This window comes from Patella vulgata, chromosome 3 (genome assembly GCF_932274485.2).
Source record: "Patella vulgata chromosome 3, xgPatVulg1.2, whole genome shotgun sequence".
NCBI classification, from domain to species: Eukaryota; Metazoa; Mollusca; class Gastropoda; family Patellidae; genus Patella; species Patella vulgata.
This window is the reverse complement of record NC_065881.2, coordinates 76,351,017-76,377,228: the sequence shown is the minus strand read 5'-3', so window position 1 is coordinate 76,377,228 and position 26,212 is coordinate 76,351,017. Positions and strand designations below refer to the sequence as shown.

At 34.7% G+C, this 26,212-nt stretch overlaps 1 protein-coding gene across 1 annotated transcript in view; it reads left to right on the top strand.

The window, feature by feature from the left end:
* The window catches only part of LOC126815000 (huntingtin), a 56,855-nt gene that overhangs the window by 16,763 nt on the left and 13,880 nt on the right, over positions 1–26,212 (top strand). The window contains exons 16-44 of the mRNA XM_050540508.2: positions 2,382–2,524; positions 2,905–3,040; positions 4,011–4,210; positions 4,901–5,016; positions 5,435–5,620; positions 5,940–6,154; positions 6,377–6,452; positions 6,759–6,976; positions 7,423–7,571; positions 8,419–8,555; positions 9,234–9,350; positions 9,795–9,917; positions 11,231–11,430; positions 12,118–12,260; positions 14,178–14,406; positions 15,458–15,560; positions 16,073–16,176; positions 16,848–16,923; positions 17,543–17,719; positions 18,920–18,996; positions 19,303–19,438; positions 20,050–20,169; positions 20,737–21,150; positions 21,810–21,987; positions 22,536–22,607; positions 23,240–23,377; positions 24,290–24,466; positions 24,977–25,074; positions 25,787–25,941. Coding sequence (XP_050396465.2) covers positions 2,382–2,524; positions 2,905–3,040; positions 4,011–4,210; positions 4,901–5,016; positions 5,435–5,620; positions 5,940–6,154; positions 6,377–6,452; positions 6,759–6,976; positions 7,423–7,571; positions 8,419–8,555; positions 9,234–9,350; positions 9,795–9,917; positions 11,231–11,430; positions 12,118–12,260; positions 14,178–14,406; positions 15,458–15,560; positions 16,073–16,176; positions 16,848–16,923; positions 17,543–17,719; positions 18,920–18,996; positions 19,303–19,438; positions 20,050–20,169; positions 20,737–21,150; positions 21,810–21,987; positions 22,536–22,607; positions 23,240–23,377; positions 24,290–24,466; positions 24,977–25,074; positions 25,787–25,941 — 4,413 coding nt within the window. The remainder of the gene's footprint in view (positions 1–2,381; positions 2,525–2,904; positions 3,041–4,010; positions 4,211–4,900; positions 5,017–5,434; positions 5,621–5,939; positions 6,155–6,376; positions 6,453–6,758; positions 6,977–7,422; positions 7,572–8,418; positions 8,556–9,233; positions 9,351–9,794; positions 9,918–11,230; positions 11,431–12,117; positions 12,261–14,177; positions 14,407–15,457; positions 15,561–16,072; positions 16,177–16,847; positions 16,924–17,542; positions 17,720–18,919; positions 18,997–19,302; positions 19,439–20,049; positions 20,170–20,736; positions 21,151–21,809; positions 21,988–22,535; positions 22,608–23,239; positions 23,378–24,289; positions 24,467–24,976; positions 25,075–25,786; positions 25,942–26,212) is intronic.

Genomic DNA, 26,212 nt, shown 5'->3' with positions numbered 1-26,212 from the left:
AAAGTTAGAATTGGTGACAATGCTACTATTGATGAATTCTTTGCCCAGTACTTCACTGACGATATCTTCAGCTATATTGCAGATGAAACAAATCGATATGCTCACCAGTTCATTCAGGGGAACCAGAACAACTTCAAAGAGTTTTCCAGGGTTCATTCTTGGAAAGACACTACTGTACCAGAAATGAAGACATTCTTTGGTTTACTTGGACTGATGGGTATTATTCATAAACCAAGGCTGGAGATGTATTGGTCAAAGCTAGATCTGGTAGAAACCCCTATATTTGGGCAAATAATGACAAGGGATAGGTTCTTCCTTCTTCTGAAATTCCTGCATTTTGCAAATAATCAAGACCCGGCATATGACCCAAAAGACCCCAATAGGGACAGGCTTTACAAGGTAAGGCCACTGATTAGAAAGGTGAGGGACCGCATGAGGCGGGTATATGCCCCCGATAAAGATCTCTGCGTTGATGAGTCTCTTTTATTATTTAAGGGCAGACTTCTATTCAAACAATGTATCCGAACTAAGAGGTCTCGCTTTGGAATAAAGTTCTATGAACTTACTACATCCGAGGGTATTTGTCTTGATTTTATAGTCTACTCCGGTGAAAACACATTTAGAGATCATGATGATCCAGAGCCTCAAATGCTGGTAACTGAGCGAATCCCTCTGAATCTGATCCAACCATATCTTGGCCTGGGCCACACGTTGTATCTTGATAACTACTACACATCTCCTGCTTTGGCTACCTACCTCCTTGATCACGATACATACCTCTGTGGGACCATCAACCCAAAGCGCGCTAATTATCCTGGTGACCTTGGCACTAGACGACTTGAGAAGGGGTCATCATGTTTCATGAAATCACAAACAGGGCACATGCTAGCTGTCAAGTTCAGGGCAAAAAAGGACAAATCAAATGGCAAACCTAAAGAAGTATGTATGTTGACCACAGAGGGAAGTGCTGCTATGTTTCCTACTGGAAAAGATGACAAAGATGGAAATCCTATTTCTAAACCTGCCTGCATCATTGCTTATAACCACAAGATGGGTGGGGTTGATATGGTAGATCAGCAACTCCACAGTGTCACCGTGGTGCGGAAGACATACAAATGGTACAAAAAGGTAGCTTTGAGGTTGTTCATGGCATGCGTATTGTGTGCGCATAAACTTCATCGCAAGTTCACTCCGTCTACCAAAGATTTCCTAGCGCACCTCAAGGACCTCCTGGCTATACTCATAAGTTCCAGTCCAAAACTGAACAAAGAAGTTATAAGGACAGACACAGTACACCGGCTTACAGGGCGACACTTTCCTCAGAAAAGAGAGGCAGAGGCTGGCAACACAGGGTACAGAAAGGACAAAATGTGTCGTGTGTGCTGGGCGCGTGGACTTCGCAGCAGGGCTGGTAGAGAAATCAGGACGGTTTGGATTTGCCCTGACTGTCCAAGCCAGCCAGGTCTTCATGCAGATCAGGATTGTTTCAAGGCCTATCACACACAATTTGATTACTCTGTAAGTTCTAATGGAGGCAATGGAGATTCTTCCGATGGAGACGAGTAAATGTTCAACTTTCATGGTTATTCACGATTCTGGTATCTTTCATACATTCCTGTCTTCTTGTGAAGAAATCAAACAATAAATAATCAAAACTTGATATTTTTGTTCATTTTATATATATTTATCAAAATCAAGTGAAATAAACAATATCCCATAAGTATTTCATGGAGAAAAAATTGTTTTTGCCATAGATTTAGTAAAAAAAGAAAAATCCAAAATGGCGGCCATGACGTCACGTGACTATATGATTATGCATATTTCCAAAATTCTATTTTTTCCTCTTAGTCCAACCTTATACCCATCCCAACACACAAAAAGAATTCCCCAAAAAGCTTTTATAAGTATTGTTTGGCATCTAGTTCAAAAGTCCTCTTTTTCGTCAAAAACGGGTCTAGCACAGGCAGTGGATTTACGTCTAGCATTGAAAGGGTTAAGGGAAATTAGATAAAGAGCTGGCAGTTCTCACTATAATAGTTAAAAACTAGATAATGTAAAGGGAATTTGCTGAAAATTTCAATCAAATTGAATTTTAAGTCTAGCCTCGATCATCATTACTAAAGTTGGTACGATAAAAAACATAGTCTGGATTATCCATTTTTTGATTTAAATATCAATGAGCATTAATCAGCCGATAGGATTCAAATCCAGTAAATATCGCAGGCTAGTGATGACATTGAGAGTTGATTATGGTCTGGATAAGTTAATTAATGTCTAATTAATAATTTAGATAGCATTTCAGGCCTAAAGAAAGATGTGCAATTGACAGATTTAGTTCTGGCATAATGTATGCTTAATTCTGTATCTGTTGGATTTTCTAGTACATTTAGCCTAGAAGAACTATCCTCATCAACTGGTGGTGGACCATTACCAATGGTTATAAGTGTTCTCATGTCATCATCTGTAGCATTAGATCTCTCTGCACATCAAGATGTACTACAGTTAACAGGCAATTTAATGGCAGGTATGTTAAAATTGAAGAAATTGAAAGAGAGTTATTCTTTCTAACGTCTAGAACTCTTTTCTTATCAATTTTTGTCCTTAAATTTTATTACTAATTTTACAAAGATCTTAACACCTCAATACTGATTATCGTGTTCTTGGTATTTCCATTTCCCATATAATTAGTGATGCGTCTAGTCATTCGAATGGGAAAAATAAACAAGGTCCATGTATTATTTTGGCAACTTTTTATAGATTTTGTGTTCTAAGCCGTAGCGTTGCTGCATAACAAACTACATTGTGTATCCCTGTCTTCATTACATGGTTTGGTGCTGAAAAGTAAAACCTTAAACACCATTTCGTTTCATTTACTTGTATTTTTCCTTCTTGTATCATTTTCAGGTTCAGCATTTAAATGTTTGCGGTCTAGTGAAGAATTAGCTAGTTTAAATGGTACAGGAGATGCTGGGAAGTGGGCAGCTATAGGAGATGTACAGCTAGGATCATTGATTGATCAGCTACTAACTCATGTAGCCAGGTTGGTTAAAATAAGAATATATGATCAAATAAAACACTATTTATGGATAAATAGAGAGAGAGAAATGGTGTTTAGCATCCACTCGACAAAAGCTATGTCATTTCAGGACTAACATGTGGTTCAGTTTTTATTTCAATAAAACGATTGTGTGTAGGGGTCTTCAGCAGTGGGAGGAAACTGGAGGACACGGAGAAAACCCACGAGGTTGGACAGGCAACCTTACTCCTTGTCACGTACAAGCAGGGGATCAAAACCATGCCACTCAACTCAAGGACGGACCATACAACCTCCTTGTCACGTACAAGCAGGGGATCAAAACCATGCCACTCAACTCAAGGACGGACCATACAACCTTACGTGTACGCATTAAAATATTCAGCTATCCAATACGCCCCATCCTCTTTAATTATGGATAACAATTAAAATGGTTTATTACGCTTTGACGTTTCTACAAGATTTCACAAGAAATATATATGACATTACGATAGAAATAAGTCAGCGTTTCAAATTTTCCTGTAAACACACAAATGAGAAAAATATAAGACACATGAAACACCATTTGAAATAATACTTTGATGCAGTTAGATTTTCTTTCTGTTATCACAAGCAATGCTTGGAAGAAGAATCCCCACTGTTCAGAGCTTTTTATTATGCACAGCAATGTGAACATGAGGTTTTTTTTTCTTCATTCTATCCAAATGACAGGGCAATACTTCCCTTACAAATTTGAACCAGACATGGAAAAAATATAAGGTTCTTCTCGGTCAATGCCCCAATTTGAATCTGGGACAAATCAGTGGACGGTTTGGTGATCATGCTTCTCAACTACTGCAACCCCTCTTCCTGTGTTGGAGGTAAATTGATTGAGAAAATTAGCTTGAATTCTTTCCCGAAAAAATGATCTTGTTAGTCCCAGAATAATTCCTTTACAATATTGATCAGAATATAAAATTGGTACTTTGTTTTGCAGATTAATGAGTTGTTATAGTCATGTCTTTGAGGAACAAAGCCCCGGTCCTCCTCAAGTTAAACCCTCATTACCATCTTTACCGAATGCTCCTTCTCTCAGTCCAGTTAAACGTAAAGTTAAGGGAGATAAGGAGGCTGCATCACCAGCGGGTAACGCAGCTCAGGCAGACAGTAAAACACCACAGAAAACACCACAGAAAGGTATTTTTAAATTTTTTAATTATTGCAAAGGATATTTAAAAGCATACAGATGCTATTTTGGTTTCAAATGTAGGATTCTAAAATCATACCCAAAATATGATCATTTCTTTCCAAATATCATAGAAAAATATTCAGTTTAAGACAAGATAAATGTTTTACATTAGTTATATTTAGCCAGTACAGTCAAGAAAATATGACTTGATGTTAAGAGAGAGAGAGAGAAATGGGGTTTAACGTCCACTCGACACAAACTAGGTCATTTCAGGACTAACACATGGTTCAATTTTATTTCTATAATTCGCTTGCGCTTAGGGGTCTTTAGCGGTGGGCAGAAACCGGAGGACCCGGAGAAAACCCACGAGGTTGGACAGGCGACCCTACTTCTTCTCACGTACAACCGGGGATTCGAAATCACGCCAGTTGACTCAATGACAGACCTTATGATACAGCGCGCACGTGCTAACCATTCGGCCATCCAACCTCCCTCTTGATCTTAAGACTCCTCTATGAATATTTTTACACAGATAAAAAAAACAAACGATTTTACAAATTGTTCCTCACCAATATCATGATGGATCAGATTCTATTATACTTTTGTCTGTTGCTGCTTCCATTTCCATTAAAAAAAAACTTTATCTTCTTGTTGATGCTTCATTTCATTTTTAAAATTAAATTATATTAATATAACAGATCAGAAAGAAGGAGAGAAGGAGAAAGGGAAGAAAGAAGGACTGGGAACATTTTATAATTTACCACAATATATGAAATTATTTGATGTGATAAAAGGGGCTTACTCAAATTATAAGGTGAGAAAGGTTTTTTATGTACAGTAGGAATGCCAGTGGAACAACTGCTGTGAGGACTACTGCCATCTGGACAATTGTCAGCCATTTTATTTGTTTATTTAGTATAGAAATGATGATAAAGAACTATTTTGGATATATACATGTACATGTAATCTTTATCAAAACGTAATAAAATAAATTTATTTGTTATATTTAATTTATTATGGAAACAAAAAGAATGTAGCAAAAATTGACCTTGTCCCACTACTAGTTGTCCTGCTCCCGTACAGTAATTAATTAACAGTCCAAGAGCATATTATCAGATAGCAATTATAATGTTTACAATCAGTAGTAGTATGTTTGCACTGTCAAACGTAGACTCTTTGTTATATGTAATATTTGGTCTTTATATATATTTTTATATTGTTATATTTTGCAGACATCCTTAGATTTAAACAATTCTGACAAGTTTTGTAATTTGTTGAGAGTTACTCTACGAGTTCTGTCTCAAATTTTGGAGATTACAACTTTGTTTGATATTGGTAAATACGCAGAAGAATTCCTAGGATATTTTAAGTGTACATTTTCTCTGGAACCAACATACACTGTTTTATGTGTTCAACAGGTTAGTCTTCTTTCTGAAATTTCTTCATGTGTACATTTACTAAATTTCTAAAGTAAAATTTTAGATAATGATAGTTATTATCTTTGAATATAATGAAGTCGTATAATAATTGACTCTCACAGAGCCTAAAGGTATATTCTTCTTTAATTAAATTGAAACATTACTTACTCTGTTATATTGCATCTCGATGGAAATGTGAATGATATTGGCCAATGTACTCTTGTTGATAATAAACTATTTCTTTGCTTGACGTTTAAGTATGATATATTTGATCGCACTCCAGCCTTCATTCCTTATTTGTCTTTGATTTTATTCACAGTTATTAAAAGCTTTATTTGGTACTAATATTGCCAACCAATGGGAGCCAGCATTAATATCTACATACAACCAACGATCACGAACTTCACGATCAACTGGTACTGGTTTTAAACCTGGTTTATATCAGAGTTGTTTAAATCAACCGTATTCAACACTGACAAAATCACTAGATACTACTACAGATAAAACACAATCAGAACAAGATGCCACTCAGAAGTAAGTTATATGTCTCAATTATCAAATTATTCTCAGCAATCCGTACTTACATCATCAATCCAATCTAACTGTTGCTCCATATTGTTTAAGGAATGATAGTGTTGTAAAAATGGTTAAGCCCCTAATACAGAACCCTGTGGAACACCACTTTTGAATAGTTTGGGTACTAGTATAATAATCTTATACCTATGATAAATCAGTAACCACTGTCTGTATTTTCAGTCCATTAATATGGTTAAAGAAAAGAGTAGAGAGGAAAGTACCAGCAATATTGAAACCTGGCAGTAAAGTTGATAAAGTAAGTTATAAGAAAGACATTGCAGAAATTATATATACAATATTAAAGTAATATAGCAAATAATTATAAGGATTAGAAAAAGAAGAATACCTCCTATTTGTAATAGTGCATGTTTAAATAAAAATGAAAGTGGCAGAGCTTGAATGTAATGAACAAAAGCACTAAACAGTTTTTGAAATAAATTACATTTACCCAAATGTTGTATTTAATTACATGCGATTACTTACACATATTAGCCATTGAATAGTTAGGGAAAAAGATACTTTCTAATGAAATATTTATGAAATGAATATGTTATACTTTCAGTCAGCTATAGCTTCATACATTCGTTTATTTGAACCGTTAGTGATAAAAGCTTTAAAACAGTATACAGTTACAAGTTCATTAGATCTCCAACATCAAGTATTGAATCTACTGGCTCAACTTGTACAGTTACGTGTTAACTACTGTCTTCTAGATTCTGATCAAATCTTTATCGGTTTTGTTCTAAAACAGTTTGAATATATAGAGGAGGGGCAAATAAGGTAATAATGTTATTGCTACTTGTTATAATTACCCCTTCATCTCATGGAAAGAAATGAGTCCAGACTCGTTGACCTAGAAGTCTAATCAGGGTTGAACTTAGGGGCTCAAGGACCCCGAGCTTGGTGCCATGAGGGGCTTCCATTGGTCTAGAGGAGTTCTGTCTCAACTTCTATATTTGTCCGGGGGTAGGGGTGTATTATGAGTCAGGATATTAAACAGAGCAAAAATAACACGAAAAGCTATGGTCTAGTTTTAATTAAGACTACTCTCCCACGATTTTATGTGATAGGATATTAGATAACTTTTAGCATTTGTAAATTTCGGTGGTGTATAATACTATGTACACAGGGTTTTTGAAAGAAAATTATCATTCATAATTAGGTGTTACATGTCTACATTGTTGTATGACCTATCATACATTGATACTAATTATATTATTTTTCAGAGATTCTGAGATGTTGATTCCCCATATATTCCGGTTTTTAGTGATGTTAAGTTATGAGAAGTTCCCAGGTAAAGTTATAATAGATATGCCAGGTGTTATACATAGATGTGATGGTATAATGGCTAGTGGTTTACAGCCAACTAAACATGGTATGTCTACTTCTAGTTTTAGAATTTATGACTTATTATTATGGTACAATCCATGAAATAATTTATGACTTACTTTTATTGTACAATCCATTTATTATTATTACAATATATTATTATTATTTATGACTTATTATTTTTGTACAATTCATGAAATAATTTATGACTTATTATTATGATACAATCCCTGAAATAATTTATGACTTATTATTATCGTACAATCCATGAAATAATTTATGATTTATTATTATGGTACAATCCCTGAAATAATTTATGTATACCAAGAAGAAAATGAGTTATCAGTACAGAAACATGTTTTTTTATGATGTGCATGTACATCACTTTTGTTTCCAACATAATTGGGAGTGTATGAGGTTAAATCATATACATACCAATGTATACGCTTGGTAAAGGAATTATGGTGCAATAACTCAGTGACAACTTCTCCGCCGTTCTGCACACAGAGATCCATCTACTTCGAGAATAAATCTCTGTCCTGAATGGCCGTCATATCCAAAAATTAGTATACTGTTTTGTAATGCGGTTCTACTCCGTTTCACATCTGTTATACACACAAAGACTAAATAAACCTACTGAATTCCTTTAAATGGAAGCAGAACAAATACTTCTCAAAATTCTTGGTGTATACTTAGTGTTTTCGAGTAAAATCATTGATTTAGGACTTAAAATGTCGGTCAACTAGCTTAGTGTCTGTTCTCAAGGCAGCCTAACTTTAGTATGCTTCTCTGCAGCAGATGATGGTCAGATATAATCATAATTCTGTATTTACTTATCATATTTTATTTTAATTCATTTATCAGTAGAAAATTATTTTTTGTAAATATTTCAGCTATCCCAGCATTACGACCAATAGTTTATGATCTATTTTTATTACGTGGTAATATTAAATCAGAGGTTGGTAAAGAACAAGATACACAGCGAGAAGTAGTTGTCTCCATGTTGTTACGTTTAATCAATTATTACCAGGTAATGTTATATTCAGATGAATAAAAATAATAAAAATAAAGTTGGTAGGTTTAGTAATCTGATTAAAACACAGATCTATATTTCGTTTTGTTTTTATACTTTCGATGGCCTACACTAAATGAAGATCTGACCAGTTGTAGAGGAACGTCGCGTCAGGGGTCATACTAGCGGCTTTTGACCTTGTGACATCTGACATTTGATAAACCAGTCAGCATTGATGTTTCTGGAGGAATTCCCACCGTTCCTTGCACCATACACCAAAAATAGCTGTAAAAGACCGTTTCATTGGCTAATCCCTCACATGAACCAGAACACTGGTTATATAAAAACTCTTCCAGATCCTAGTGTAGTAAGGACAAGTAAAACAAAACTTTGAACTATAAAAAGAAACGAAACGAAATAGGATCTGTGTTTTAATCAGATTGAGTTTTAGAAAAGGAATATTTAACAAATTCATGCAATATCGATGCCATGAATTTAAACATATCTCTTAAAGTCTCTGATTGAGGGATTTTTAATCTATTGGTTAAACATTTAATAATCTTAATTGAGTTCATTTTATCGTGGATTAAGTAGTGAAAGATGAGATATTGTTCGAAATATAGACAATACGGATTGAAAACTTTAAATAACCCTGTGAAAAACCTATTGATATGACTATACCCATTATTTCACTAGGCTTTAGAGATGTTTGTGATTGTCCTACAACAATGTCATCGTGAAAGTGAAGAAAAATGGAAAAGATTATCTCGTCAAGTTATGGATCTGGTTTTGCCAGCTCTTTCTAAACAACAGGTTAGTTTTACTTGACAATCTATAAACAAATATTTACACACAATTGATTTCCACTCGACACAAATCAGGTGATTTCGGAACTAAAACAATTTTATTTCCATAGTTTGTTTGTGCGTAGGGGTCTTTATTAGCAGTGGTAATAAACTGTAGAACCTGGACAAAATCCACAAGATGGGGCAGGTAACTCTACTTCTTGTCTTGTACAAGTATGGGATCAATACCATGCCACTTGACTCAATGACAGATCTTATTATCTAAAGCACATGTGTGAGACCACTCGATTTAATAGATAAATATTAACTATTTTTTTTAATAGATAAATATAAATTGTTCAATGGATGCATATAGATTGTTTCTATTTTATAGATAAATATGGATTGTTTCTATTTTATAGATAAATATAGATTGTCCAATAGATAAATATGGATTCTTTCTATTTTATAGATAAATATGGATTGTGGTAAAAGCTTGGATGTTTTACATCAGTTATTTGAGTGTGTAGCACCAAGTGTATTTAGACCTGTAGATATTCTACTCAAGACATTACTAGCACCACCAGGTGATATTGTAAGTATCTAAATGATGATGATGTGGTGATGGTGAATTACAGAGGTTAAAGTCATTGTTTTCGTAATATATATCTATCTTTGAAATACTTAGCTGCTCTGGGCGTATGTTTCGTTGCCTGGCAACCTATCTTTGTAATATGTCTTATCTTTGAAATAGTTACTTCTTCTCAGACCTGGTAATCATGATTTGTAATTGTAATCAAGGGTTACCAATTAATATTTTTTAAGCACAGTAATCTAGTGTATTTTGTAATCAAATTGTTTTGGATTGTAATTAAAGTGTTTTTCATCGATTGAAAATTTATACAAAAATAAACGCGGTGACCACAGTCAAGGACTATACCCTCAAGCACCAAGTACAAGTAAAGAGAGACTACTCAACTTCCTTGAAAAAACGAGAGAATATTCTTTTTACATTGAAATTTGGATCTTATTTTTGAAAAAGGCCTGAAACTACTGCTTCCTAGAATGTCTCAAACCACCATACAAGTCAAATAAATGAAATGGGGTTTACTGTTCTGCTCCGACTGGGCTAATCCAAATCAAATAACTAGTATACAGTCCTTAAATAGTTACAGCTATTATTGTGACTCGGGTGGTTGGAAGAGGAAGAATAAATATAGCGTGCATTTGGGAATAGACTTATAACTTATTGTTCATTATGAAATATGTAATGTGTTTTTGAAATGAAATGAAATGGGGTTTAACATCTTACTTTTCTGAATTGACTTGTGGGCTAAATAGGATGGATATATGCCAAACAGTGCCATGAGGGAAATTTTGCCCGGTCGGCGGCAATATGGTGTATTCTTATTTCAAATATCCAACTGTCAAGTGTTCTTTTATACGTGCATGCCAATATGTATACTGGACCTCGGGTTTGTCAACTAGACACTGTCCTTGCCAGGCCCTCAATCGGATTAAAATACAGATATTTCATTTCGTTTTTTTTATACTTTCGACGGCCTACACTACATGAAGATCTGACAAGTTGTACTCGAAGGTTGTGTCAGGGGTCGTACGAGCAGCTTTTGACCCTATGACGTCAGACATTGATTAATCAATCAATCAGAGTGGGCGTTTCTAGTGGTTTACCCACAGTTCTGTGCATGGCACGCCAAGAATTCGTTGTAACAGACTGTTTCATTGGCTTATCCCTCCCTTCAACCAGATCCTAGTGTAGTAAAGACAAGTAAAACGAAATTTTGAATTATAAAAAACGAAACGAAATAGGATCTGTGTTTTAACCAGATTGTCAGGCCCTCCGCCCTGCACCACTGACAAGGGCTAATGTGTTTTTGACATTTTCAGAGTTGTGTAGAAGGTTTACAGAGATGGTTATGTTTAGTGTTAGCTATATTACGTGTTTTAATGGCCCAGTCAAAAGAAGAAGTGATGTTGTCACGATTGTTAGAGTTAAATCTACCACTGTGTTTAACGAGAGAATTAATAAAGCCTAAAGCTGAACCAGTATCTTTAACTGATATTAATCCTGAAGAAACTTGTGCTTGGTATGTATGAGATAATTCTTTATCTTTATAAAACAAGGGGGGTTACTCAGTTGTCAGTCTTGATCGTCCTGAATTGACAGAATTGCAATCGAGTGAAGTGGTATTCTGTCCCGTAACCATTCTATGAGTCCCGACAAACGAGGGGGTGATGTAATTACACAAAACCAATATGTTCATCTGTCATGGTTAGTTGAGATATTTTCTCATACTGTCGGCACATGCATTCTAGCCCAAAATCCCCCTTTTCACTCGATTCTTAATATTTTGGGGATTGAGAGAATTCAATTCCGAAATGTTCAATCGAGTATCCCAAACAAGCGTTCGTGATGTCAGAGGGGCAGAGCTAAAACTCTGAAATACTGTTCTATAGTTGTAAACTGGTGGGTTTTCCTAAAAGTCTGGAGCGTCTCTCGACTGGGTTACTAATTTGATTTTGTTTTTTCTTGTGGTTTCCACCCTACTGCTAAAGAACTCTTGAAATAAAGAATGTTTGCAAGAATATGAGCTTCATTGTGACCCTGTACCAATAGTATTATTAAAATACTAGCAATAATTTCTTGCTTAATGGAATAAGGACATATTTTCCTCTGTCCTATGAAGTTATTAAAAATTTCATCTAATGAAATGTTTTTAAACAGTTTTGTTAAACAACTGTAAGGTGATTTATAATAATATTGTTTAATTCAGGTTTTTATTACAAGCTGTTGGTGTATGTAGTGAAATATTAAATCGTGAAACAGCTATAGTAACCAATAGTCAGAGTGTTTGTGATTTTCTTGTTACACAGACATCTCATTTATTACTATATATTACATATATGTTTCAATCAGGTCAGTATCTCCTACAATAAACAATGTATCAGACATAGTACCTCCTACATTGTGCCAGTATCTCTTATAATAAACAATATATCAGTAGCATCTCCTATAGTAAAGAATATATCAATATCTCCTACTCTAAACAATGTATCAGTATTATCTTCCATAAAAAAACAATATATCAGTAGTATCTCGTGCAATAAACAATTTATCAGTATCTCCTACTCTAAACAATGTATCATAATTATCTTCCATAAGAAAACAATTTATCAGTATCTCCTACTCTAAACAATGTATCATAATTATCTTCCATAAGAAAACAATGTATCAGTATCTCCTACTCTAAACAATATATCAGTCTCTACTACCATAAACAATGCATCAGTATTAGGGTGACCCACCATAAATAAATATCTCCAAATATCTCGACAATTACGCCACAATATTTATATATATACCAAGCCTCAAATCAGTTTCACACAATTATAGTCAATAAATAAACGATCACGTTGTACTTAATAAGCTATGACCATTAATCATCTATAAATAATAGACTGATAACTGGTTCCAAGTGTCGTCCATAACATCCAGACACTTTTGAGTAAAAGATAGGTTACATGCCCTTGTTTTGAAATTAGTCTTGCTTAACCAGTCTATCGACCAATCTTCGTCTGATTGACAGGTCGGGATAATCAAGACTACTTTTTTACGAAACAACAGAAAGCTAGAACAAGAAATTGAATTTAGAAATAAGCACTTTAGACAACTCAACAATTGTTTTAAGAAACTTGTAAAAGTAAAATGAAACTACTGCTAGTATTATGTTCCTGCTAAAGAAAGTGATTCAGAGATAGTATTTGTACTAAACCAAAATAAGCCGCTCTTAACGGTACAGTTAATGATAAAGCAATTTAAAAAATAAAACAAACGTAATTTCTAAAGCTGCTGTAATAACCAAGAAACTAAATTTTATTGCTATTCAAAATCGTCAACAATAGATTTTTTACCGCTGTAATAGTTGATATATTTGTAGAGAATTGCATGTGCCATGGCTATTTATCGACTCAAAGAGAGTGCGGGGTAGTCAGAAATCAGTTCGAGACACGCAACTGAAGCATGCACATTTAGCCGTGTCGAGACCAACTTTCAGTAGAGTGCACGGGTCACCCTATCAGTATCTCCTACCATAAACAATGTATCAGTGAATATACACAGAAACAGCTATCATATAGACTTATAATTAGCTAGTGGGCATGATGGTTGGGATGCTGTGACCTTATTCACCCACTTCATTGACTGAGTGTTTACAACTTTCAGTAGAGTGCACGGGTCACCCTATCAGTATCTCCTACCATAAACAATGTATCAGTGAATATACACAGAAACAGCTATCATATAGACTTATAATTAGCTAGTGGGCATGATGGTTGGGATGCTGTGACCTTATTCACCCACTTCATTGACTGAGTGTTTAATTCCTAGTACAGATGGTATCTACTGGCCAATGAAAAGACTGCATTTCTAAAATATATTAGTTCAAGTTTTTGTGAATTACTCTTCTGCACCAGATTAACTATAAACTGCTTTTGTATTATGTTGGGGGTTGGATGGCTGAATGGTTAGCACGCGCGCGCTGTATCATACGATCTGTCATTGTGTCAACTGGCGGGGTTTCGATTCCCCAGTTGTACATGACGAGGAGTAGGGTCACCCTCCAACCTTGTGGGTTTGTTTTCTCCGGGTTCTCCGGTTTCCTCCCACTGCTAAAGACCCCAACGCGCAAGCAAATTATTGAAATAAAATTGAACAATGTGTTAGTCCCGAAATGACCTAGTTTGTGTCGAATCAACGTTAAACCCCATTTCTCTCTCTCTCTGAATTATGTTTGTTTATTCGTAATGCTTTATTGGATTTCTGTGTATTTTCTAGGGTTATATAGAAGAGTAGCTACAGCAGCTATGAGATTAATAAATCGTGATCGACCAAATTGTCTGTACAGTGTGAAGGAAATTAATGGTTTTCTACTAGGTTTGGGTACAAGATGGCCGACATTAGCTCTTCACTGGAGTAATATACTGATCTTGTTGAACTATGATAATCAAAAACTCTGGAATCAAATTTTACAAACACCACAAAAATATCATCTAGTCATTCCAGGGTAAGGAAATGCAAAATGTCATATATTGTAGGCTTCTTTTTTTTTTTTGAAGGCTGATTCTAACTTTTCATGATTAATATCTTCAATGTGGTTAGAAGTTTACCAACAGTAGATAGATGTCACTAGAGGCTGATGCAGTGTAGAATGCTGATTCTCACTTTTCATGATTAATATCTGCAATGCACATTTAGATGTTTACCCACAGTAGGCTGATGCAGTGTAGAATGCTGATTCTCACTTTTCATGATTAATATCTTCAGTGTATTTAGAAGTTTACCCACAGTGGATGGATGTCACTAAAGGCTGCTACAGTGTAGATAATGTGATCTGTCAGTAGTTGTGTCTGGAGTTAAGTGATCACATCACTTAAGTGTATAGGGCTTTATGAGTCTTAAATCCAGCCCTGCTCACATCCGTCCATTAGATTTATTGTAGGATTTATTAAAGACTTTTTTGTGTCTGTAAATTGCCTAGACTTGATCTACAGATTCAATATTGCTGTGTGTTTTTAAAATATAGTATACTTTATGGGAAACATTCAGTACTAGTTAATGGTGAAATCATCTGGAATGATCTTCCAAGACACGTTCAAGAAAATCGAGCATTCACTATGGTTTTAAGACACCGTCAAAGACTTTTCTTTTTGCGAAATATCTGTGCATGAACACTATAAACTTGTTGTAAAGCGCTTAGAAATTACTTTCAGATATAAGATAGTTCTATATAAAAGACATTCAATTATTATTACTAGAGCAAAATGTAAGCAACATTCATTTTGTATATTGTACCTCATACACAACGTCCAAAACTACTTAGGGTCAGGCACAAAAATTTCCTTGAGGTCAAATTTTAAACTACAGCTTGATAACGTTGAGAGAATACTATTCGAAACATCAGCCATAAATTAGTAGAAGATGATTTTATTTCAGACTTGTAAAATAAAGTATCTTATGTAGATATTAAAAATAAGATGACTTTTTTTTCAGACTTCAGATTAGTAATTTATAATGTATTAGATGTAGATATTAAAAATAAGATGACTTTATTTCAGACTTCAGACTGGTAATATAATGGAGCCATCACGGAAATTATTACAGTGTTGTAATTTAGAAATATTAAGAAGAGGAGGTCTTATCTTATACTGTGATTATGTGGTAAGAATATTATATTTAGTCAGAGAGAGATCGTTTTGATGTGTTGAGTCGTTGTTTTGAGTTTCTTCTTATATTGATAAGTACTACGGACCAGGAATCAAGTATGATGTCTTCACAGCCATCTCGGAATTGTAACGTCATATCAAAAAGCGAAGTCCGTCAATCAATGCTCCATTCTCCATACTGGAATTGGCTGAACCATAAACTTTTTTCAAAGAGCGTCACCCCCAAGAACAACAAGATCAGTAGCACTTAAGGCCAAATTCCTGATCTAGAAATGTTATATTGAAAGTCCTAAGATGCAGCCAATGTTTAGACTAAGTATTATATTGAAAGTTGATAGATGAAGCTAATGCTTAGACAAGATGTTATATTGAAAGTTCATAGATGTAGCTAGTAAGACCTACATAAGATCAACCTTAATCAACGCTCTATTTTGATAAAAATCAAAGCAGCTTTGCCAGTTGTAGTGAATATAAACATAATTGTCTAATTTTACCTTTTGTTTACAGGTAGAGAATTTGAGTAATGCTGAGCATATTACATGGTTAACTGTCAATCATGTTAGTGATTTAATAGAATTAACACCTGAATCACCTGTGCAAGATTTTATAAGGTAATCTTATTTTATAAATAAAAAATGAAATGAAATGTGCTATGATGGAAATTTGGCTTGGACAGCGGCACTACAGCCTACTCTTATATTAAATTCCAACTATCAAGGGTTCTTTTACATACACACCAATTAGTGTTCACAGGACCTTGGTTTATTGTCCCATCTGAACAACTTTGTTGTCCTTACCAGGTCATCCGTCCTTCACCACTGACAAGGGATGAACTTTCTCGGTCAACACAGGAATTGAAAACGGGACCTCCAGGTTAGCAACCCAACGTCTTACTCACTGAGCCACTGTGGCCCCCTTTTTATAAATACACGGTAATAGTAAATAATTTGTATAATAGAGTATCTTGAGCCAATTGAGGTTGTAAAATATAAACCTAAACAATGTGGCCTAATGCTTAGTGCATGTGCATTGGATCAGGAGGTTTGTCATTGAGCCTCAAGTGGTGTGATTTCGAATCCCCCGTCTGTACGTGACAATGAGTAGAGTCGCCAATCTAACCTCCGGTTTCCTATTACTACTAAAGACTCCTAACGGTAATGAATTCTTGAAATAAGATTGAACCATTTGTTAGTCCCAAAATGACCTAATTTGTGTCAAATGGATGTTAAACTCCATTTATTGCTCTTATATGTAAGTGTATATAATTTGTGTTTATTTACAGTGCTATACATCGTAATCCAGCTGCTAGTAGTATGTTTGTACAAGCTATCAATACAAGATGTGATCACGTCACTCGGGTAAGTCCTTCAATATTGTCTGATTCTCACAATATTTCTTGCCAGTATACATTTATATGATTTACTCCATCTGTCCTCCAATTTGTAAGCCAGTTAATTAAATTGTTTTGGGATAAAAACCGGTCTTATTCTTTTATAGTTTTTCATATTTGGATGTCTTAAATGTAACAAGTATATGAAAAATAACGAGGCGCACCTATTTTTTATTACGTACGAATTTGAATATTTTGTTGACACGTGATTTTTAATTGCGGTCTGAAACCGCCTGCTTAAATAACGATATTTTTCAGTAAAAATGTCAGACAAGAAAAAATTTGAAATCCCACCACTAATACAGATGTTCTTCTGTCAAAGTTTTAAGTGAAATCCCAGGATAATAGAATAAATATTATTTTTAGCCAGAAATTGATTTTTGTAAAACTTTGAAGGATCTGTATATTACTATATCATTTGTGCTTGAAAACAACAATAGAACACATGTTGAAACATTGAGATATATATATGCATACTAGTGATTGTTTCCCGATTTAATTGTGTTGTGTTTTTTTATTTTGCTTGATTACTAAATGCCACTCAAGGATTTACAATTACTGTATCTCTCATTTTTTTTTTTTTTTAGCCCTCATTAATAAGAAAGACATTAAAATCATTAGAAGCCATACATTTGAGTCAGAGTGGATCATTATTACAACTATTAATAGATAAATTTCTCAATACACATCAACTATCTGTTGCCAGAATGTGTGATACGATCGCATGTAGACGTGTGGAAATGTTGCTTGTCGAAACAGTTGAGGTAATATTGTTTAAAATTACTTGACTTTTGAGAGAGAGTGCGAGAGAGATTGAATTTGAAGTGTTGATTTTTTTTTGTGAATGGTGTGTCTGTGTACAGTAACAATATTTTAGTAAAAAATGTCGATCGAGAGGAATTTTTTTTCCCTCTCCTTAAAATTGAAAACACTCTCCTTTACTATGAAACCCTCTTATATGCAGTTTTTGATCTTCAGAACCATTTCCCATACACACAACTAATCACTCTCTTTGATATTAGATCACTCTCCATAATTTCTAAATCACTCTTCTTATGGAAACTGGGGATAATGTGGCTAAGTGGATAAGACGCTGGCTCACTAGCCTGGAGGTCGGGTGTTTGATCCCTGCATTGGCCGAGAAAGTTCACCCAGATTTTCCGGGGTGGTTCCCCCTTGTCAGTGATGCAGGACGGAGGGCCTGACAAGGACAGCTGTCTAGTCATTCGGATGAGACGAAAAACTGAGGTCCCATGTACACATTGGCGTGGCACGTAAAAGATCCCTTGACAGTTGGAATTCGATAGAAGAGTAGGCCGTAGTGCCGCTGTCCTGGCAAAATTTCCCTCATAGCACACTGTATGGCGTATGCCCGTCTTCATTAGCCCAGTATAGGAGCAGAACAGTAGGACGTTAAACCCCATTTCATTTCTTATGGAAACTGAGAGAGCTTTTTTAGTGGAGCGATTTTTTCAATTTGTTGATTAAAGGGAGCTTTTTTCGTCTCTCCTCTAAAATACAAACAACAACGACTCAAGTAGAGCCAATGTTTGTATATAACTGGTTTTGTGTACCGGCTGTCACAACTGATGGTCTGCAGCTATAACAAATTGTAGTACTGAGATATGCACTATTGTAAACATTAAAATTGTCACTAAGTTAAGGGTCCTCCGGTTTCATCCCACTGCTAAACAACCCTACGTGCAAGCGAATTATTGAATTAAAAATTGAACCATATGTTAGTCCTGAAATGACCTAGTTTGTGTCGAGTAGACGGTAAACCCCATTTCTCTCTCTCTCTTTGACTAATGCTCTTGAAATTGGAGGGGGTCAAAGCTGCTGGCTGCAGGAACCCAGAAATTTGCCAGTATTGTCTCACTGATAAGCCTTATAGTGGGAAATTATGTTAGAAGCATACCCTGACCTGACTCATGGGTTATTCATTAATTTCTTTAAATTTTCAGGAAAGTAAACATCAGCTGCCATTAGAAGATTTGGATAAACTTCTTCAATTCATGAAAACACATAATCTAGTCAAAAGGTACGATATAACTTCAATCAATTTCCGTACAAATCTTAACAATATTAGTATTTTGGATCGCAATTAGTTTAAAGATCCATTATGTAGGAGCTAAATCTGCCTATTTGAGGTCTTTTTTCTGGCTTCAAATATGAATTATTATTAGACATTTATTCACACGATCAGCCCCTAATCAGTTCTCTAGTTCATCCGATGGCTGTGAGGTTGATTTAGAATAGATTAACGCACACTTACATCTTAATAATTTATCGTCAAAATGGGTAATTGAGACTTGGTTTATTGAAAAGTATATTCTGTTTATTTCAGGCATGCTCGATTAGCTTCTCTTCTAGCAAAATTCCGTACAATATTTACACCAGAGACAGAACTGAACCTTTCACCAGAGCGAACCCATCCACTAGTACTGACACCTGGTGAGGTATCAGATATAAATGTCAATAAGGTAATAAACTAAAATAAACTGGCCATTTGGGGAGGTTCTGGTGTTTCCAGAGTCCAAAATGCCCACTTTATATAAATGAGAATTTTGGGGAATACTAACCCTAACCCTTTTCAGAAGAGTGAACTTGGATCCAATTTACCTATTGGGCTAGGGTTCGGGTTAGCATTCCATCAAATACTCATTTATATAAAGCGACCATTTTGGACTTAAGAAATGCCCGAACCTCCCCAAACAGCCTGCAATTAGCATATCCCAATGATTTTAGTTATACATGACAAAATGTCAGGTACTACTGAACCTGAAATTTTTAACTTTTTGCTAGATATTTATTAAATTTAAATATATCATTAAGAACCCGTCTGTGAGACATCCTTGCAAAAAAAAACATTTTACATTAAGTCTTTTGACATTATTTTAGATTAAGTCCTTTGAATTTATTTAATCTTTGGCATGTATTAAAAATATCATTAAGAACACGTCCATGAGACAAACATGCAAACTTGCCCAAAAACGTCAACCTGCGGGATTTGTGAAATTATTTTAAATCAAGTCTGTTGACTTTATTTGAAATCTGGTCTATTGACTTTGATTATGGATCCTTTATGTTTCAGGATTTTTATCTATCTATAGTAAAAGATCAGTGTTTTGGTGTTGATCCTAATGTAAGAGAATGTGCCTTTCTACTACAGAGATTAGACTATGCAGATATACTATCTATCACCATGACTAAGGTAAATTAATCTGTAGTATAGTTGTAAATTATTCATCGTGAATCCCTTTTAATTATTTAGACTATAACTATAACCAAGGAATTTGTTTGTTAAACCCCATTTCATTTCTCGGAGCCACAGTGGCTAAGTGAGTAAGATGCTGGTTCACTAGTCTGGAGGTTGCGGGTTCACTCCCGGTGTTGGCTGAGAATGTTTGTCGTGATTTTCTAGCGTGGTTTCTCTTTGTCAGTGGTGCAGGACGGAGGACCTGACAAGGACAGTTGAGTAGTCATTCGGATGGGACAAAAAACTGAGTTCCCATGTATACATTGGCGTGCACGTTAACGATCCCATAGCAGTTGGAATGCGATATAAGAGTAGGCCATGGTACTGCTGCCCGGGCAAAATTTTTCTCATAGCACATTGTCTGGTGTATGGCCGTCTTCATTAACCCAGTTGGAGCAGAAGAGTAGGACAGTAAAACCCCATTTCATTTCCAGTTCATTTCCAGTTCATTTCAATTAAAATTTGATAGAAAAACCTTTTTTTTTTTATAAAATGACTAATGTTAATTTTGCTTTTTTCTAGGAGTTTTGTTTGTCGATATTAGAAGAGTGTATAGCACTAGGAGCCTACAGATCAATAGTTCGATATAACAGAGATAAAGAAAGTTTACCAACTAACACAAAACCTGAAGCCACCATAGATCAACTTTTTTCTGCCGCTCAACTTACAATGTTCCGTCATATAAACAATATCATTAATCATCTACCAGTACCGCACCAACTTCTTAGCTACAGTCGAATACAGAGTACAAAAAATTTGCGATATTACGAACGTGTTGATGACTTGTTCCAGGATTGTGCTTGGTTTGATATGAACTTTCACCTTGCATCTTCCTTATCACAGTATCTGATGTGTATTCGGAGATTCCCATGGGTAGCTGTCATTCCAACAGAATCCATTCCTGATATTTGTAGATTTTGTGTTTTATGTATGGAGGTGAGATTATTAACTTATTTCTTCTGTATATTTATTTAGACATTTATTCGCATAGCAAGTCCATAATCAACAATCTAGATCATCTAGGTTTTAAAATATTTAAAATATGATGAGTGATGTTGGAACAGTAAATCATAGATATGCTATGTCATGAGGGGGTTGGATGGCCGAATGGTCAACCCGTGCGCATTGGATTATAAGGTCTGTCATTGAGTTAAGTGTCTTGGATGGGATACCCCGCTTGTACGTGATAAGGAGTAGGGTCACCTGTCCAACCTCGTGGGTTTTCTCCAGTTTCCTCCCACTGCAAAATACCCCTACGTGAAAGCGAATTATTGAAATAAAAATGAATTGTATGTTGGTCCCAAAATGACCTAGTTTGTGTCGAGTGGATGTTAAACCCCATTTCTCTCTCTCTCTCTAGAACATCAGATGGCTGTGACATTAAATGGATTAGAACACTCATCATTTAATAATTTGACATTAAAATGGATAATCAAGGCTTTGTTTATAGTCGTACCAATGGAACTTGACAATCAAAACTTCAAATACTCATAACTTCACTTAGAACAAAGTAATTTGATTGAGCTATTATAGCAAGAACGTGCAGCTCTTTATGTAAATCTTACGTAATGCATCTTTAACTGTTTTTATCTTAGATGTTAAACTGGCAACTTCATCATAATCAGCTACCAACATCAGAACAGATACAGATGTGTTTAGAGTGTGTGGCATTAGTTTTACAGAATAAAGATTTTACCGCGATTATTGGTCAGAGTGAATATAGTACATATGTTAGTGCAATAACTTCTTCAGTTTATCAACTAATTTCTTCATGTAAGTAAATGTTTTAATGGGATATGATAATTGAACCGGAAATACACAGGACACCATTTTATGGAATATTATTACTATTTTATACTGAGAAATGTTTGGGCTAGGATTCACTGGTCTTTATTGTTGCCTGATAAAAATTAGAGAACCCTATTCAAATAATAAACAGGAACTGTATTCCATAAATTTTGTTCTGTGTATTTCATGTAAGTAGTTTTATTGTGGAATACAAAATATTGATTGTGTAACTGAGAAGAATCCATGGGATTTTTTAGCCATATATTTTTGATAGTATAATACATCCTTAATCACACATAAGATAGTTCAAGTTCAGCAGTGACACAAAAACGATACCCTGTATCAAATTTATTATTATTATTATTATTAAACATAATGTGCCTGATTATGATGTAATATACAAGGACAAAAAAACATTTGATGTAGTAAAGGAGAAATAAACAAATATAACTATTTTCATACATAATGTGTCTGATTATGATGTAATAGACAAGAAGAATATGGTCTTATTGTTATTTATTTTTATATTTTAGTGGTGGTATTACCTGGTGAAAAAGTTTATGTTTTACCACATAAAGACAGACATGAGGAAAGTGAAGATGATGGTAAGAGGATTTATTACATTCTAACAGGCATTTATAAATTAGTAATAGGAACATAATCAAATTTTATGGTGAACAATTACTATGGGTTATTACGCTGCAATGTTTCAACAAGATTACACAAAGCTTTATCAAGTGTATGAGCACAAATTAATTTCAAGCTTATTAGCACAAATAAATTTCAAGCTTATTAACACAAATAAATATCAAGCTTATTAACACAAATAAATCTCCTTTTATTTGCTTGTGGTTATATATACTTGATAACGACTTGTGAAATCTTGTTGAAACATTGCAGTGTAACAGTGTAATAGACCATAGTAATTGTTATTCCATAAATAGTGTGTTATTTCATCAAATAGATATTATGCTTTTATTTATATAATTGTGTAACAGCATTTATTCAACTAGCAGTTGGCTTATAAAGACACCAGATGGTGCTAAAGCATGAAATATATTCATATTTGATATTTGATATTTCATATGTGTCAGCTGTCATGCTGCTTACTACAGTACTGTTCTATATAAAGGTGAATTTTATTGTATGGCAGGTGTAATCAAGGTGTTGGGCTATATTATGAATAGTATTATAAATAAATCCCGTTGAATTATTATGTTGCCATTTTTTTTTCTAGAATCGATACACCTTATTACATCATGTGATCAAATCTCAGAATTACTTCAGTGTTTGAAAACTAGATTACGACCAAAATCAACAGAAACCCAGAAACTACCACCATTCCTTGCTTCACCAATCAGAAACATTGTAACAGGTAGGAATTTATATTCATGCGTTATGTGTAGGATAAAGCATGAGACTGAGGTTATGCTGGGGAAAGAAAGACTGAAGAAAATAACCTGAGAAAAAGAAAAACCGAAGCCGGCAGGGCGAGTTTTTTCTGCCAAGGGTTTTTTCTGAGGTCTTTCTTCCCCAGCATAACCGAAGTCGAGGACTTTATCTTGCTTATAAACCGTCAATGTTTACATTTAAGCAAGATGAGAATTTCCCAGAATTCCCGTTAGAAAAACCTTATATGTTTTCTTATGGAAAAAAATCTACCCTGGAAGAATAACCCGGTACAGGTTTAAAGAAAAACTTTCAGAATAATAACCCCAAATTTCAGTGTATGTATTCAAAGCCGCCCCCAACTTTCAGACCGCAAGTTATTCCGGGCATAGAATATACCCCAAAGATCAAATTTCCGTGTATGTTTCCAAAGCCGCCCCCGACTTTCCGACCAGGTTTTTTTTTTACCAAGGACTGTGGAAGCTGAATGTCTCAGATTGTCAGAGAATACCTTTAGGATCTTTCAGCCCAGTTCTCACTTGTCGGATTGAAAAGGAAAATGTGCCTAGTGGCTAGTATATATTGGCATGCACGTAAAAGAATACTTGGCAGATGGAAGTCAAAGAACAGTAGGTAGAGACACTGCTATGTGGTTAAAATTTCCCCCCTTCCATAGAAAAGTAATTTGGCTTATGTCAGTCTCGAAATGACTGATGTATTCCTTTGACAAGATATAAAACCCCATTCCGTTCAGTTCAATTCTTGCCAATAGGCTTAGTACCAAAAGTGAAATTGCCATGATTTGATATTTAACAGCTTTTGTTAACTTGATGGTTTTGATGTACAATTAAAAATATTTTTGAATTTTGATCATTTCAATTTTGTGATATGTTACCAGGGTTAGCCAGATTGCCATTAGTAAATTCCTATGCCAGAGTTCCACCTCTGGTATGGAAATTGGGATGGTCGCCTTCACCAACAGGAAACCTTAAAACCCAATTGCCTCCACTGCCAGTAGATTTTCTACAAGAGAAAGATGTTCTGGAAGAGTTTGTGTTTAGGATAAATACCCTAGGTGAGTAGTACCATCATTTTAAAAGGTAAATAATCTCGACATCCAGTTTAAAATAACCAGAAAGGCAATTCTAAATAATTCCAAGGGTAAGTGTATTGTCATCTTCTGTAACAAAACTGTAAAATATTTGATCATGATATAAGCATCTGTATGTACTAGAATTATCACTTCGGTCTCAGTATAGTATCCATATGATATATGTCTGTTTAGAACAATAATGTGAGTTTTCTTATATATTTCGCTAAAATCAGATCACACTCAAAGTCTAATGAATTTTAAAGTTTAACTAAAGTAAATCAATTCAGTAATCTCTGAATATTGGTTAGCAAGAACTTTACTTTATAGCCTTTTCTTTTAAGTTATAAGGTCCCTGCAACATGCTGATATGGGTGCAAAGCTATTAATGTATCCTTATGCTTTTATTAATTTCTCCATAGTTATATATTTGTCAGGCTAATTCTGATATAATCAATGATTTTGTAGTAATCTGATATATATTTCTTTTTATAGGTTGGGTGAGTCGCCACCAGTTTGAAGAAACATGGATGAGTTTATTGGGTGTTTTAAATCCAGTGTCATTGACAGATACTAATCAGCTCTCTCCTGAGGTAAGCTTACCTGATTTATTTATATCTTATATGAGTTTAAACAAAAAAAGAGAGTAAAATTATTTAAGTCTAAAGTTATGTCAGTACAGTGAATACTATGAAAAGAATGAGCATGAAATCAATGTGTTAAATGTGTCCTAATTGTTAAATGGGTTCCAGCTCAGTCATACATGGCAGTCTGGACCAGTTGTCAAATTTGAGAGCAAGTAAGACATGTAGGCTATAATGGAGTAATCTGTCTGATCCCTCTTAAGAAGAGTTCCTTGTGTCACTGGAGGAGACAGTCTTGTTTTTAAGGATACCTTTACAATTTTATCTTGTGCGCACCCAGTGGGTGTTTTTCAGATAATCCAGTATTTTGTTGGTACGATTGGGGCTCTCTACTCTCCATATATACCAAAATTTGCAATAATGGGGTTTAACATCCTACTGTTATGCTCCGTTTTATTGGAAATAACTACCTGATAATACTTTTATGGGAGTGTATCCTTGACCATAGAGCAAGAAGTGAGCAACCTAATTAATAAGATGATGATCGGTGTTCCTGGTAACATATCAATGATAGAATTATTTGATAGTAGCCTGCTACACGGATTGTGATTCATAGTATGATGCAGCTCTTCCCATTAATTTTGATAAGCATTTTACCAAGACTACTTTATTTTTGTCTGAGATTTTGGTCGTTGAGAAATAATTCTACCTATATTTTCAGGAGGAAATTGAAAGAAGTCAAGGAATGGTTATTGCTGTGAAAGCTATTACATCACTATTATTACAATCAACGTTAATACCACAAGCTGGTAACCCTGGTAACAGTGTCTATGAGATCCGTCCTAGAGATAAACCACTTGCATTTTTACATACTAGGTAAATATTCTAGTTTTCATGCGCTAAGTCTTGATTATCCATTTTATCGTTAAGTCTTTAAATCTTGCAGGTATTCTAATTCCTTTAGATTTCTACCATCCAATTTCCTACAAAGTTGATTATGGGCTTATGTTAATAAAATTCTAGATAATAGTTTATATATAACATTTGCAGCCCGAAAAAAGACCTGTAATAGACAGATTTAGCTATTACATAATGCATCTTTAAGGTTGAAGGAATAAAGAATTTAAAGAAAGTTCATACATTGATT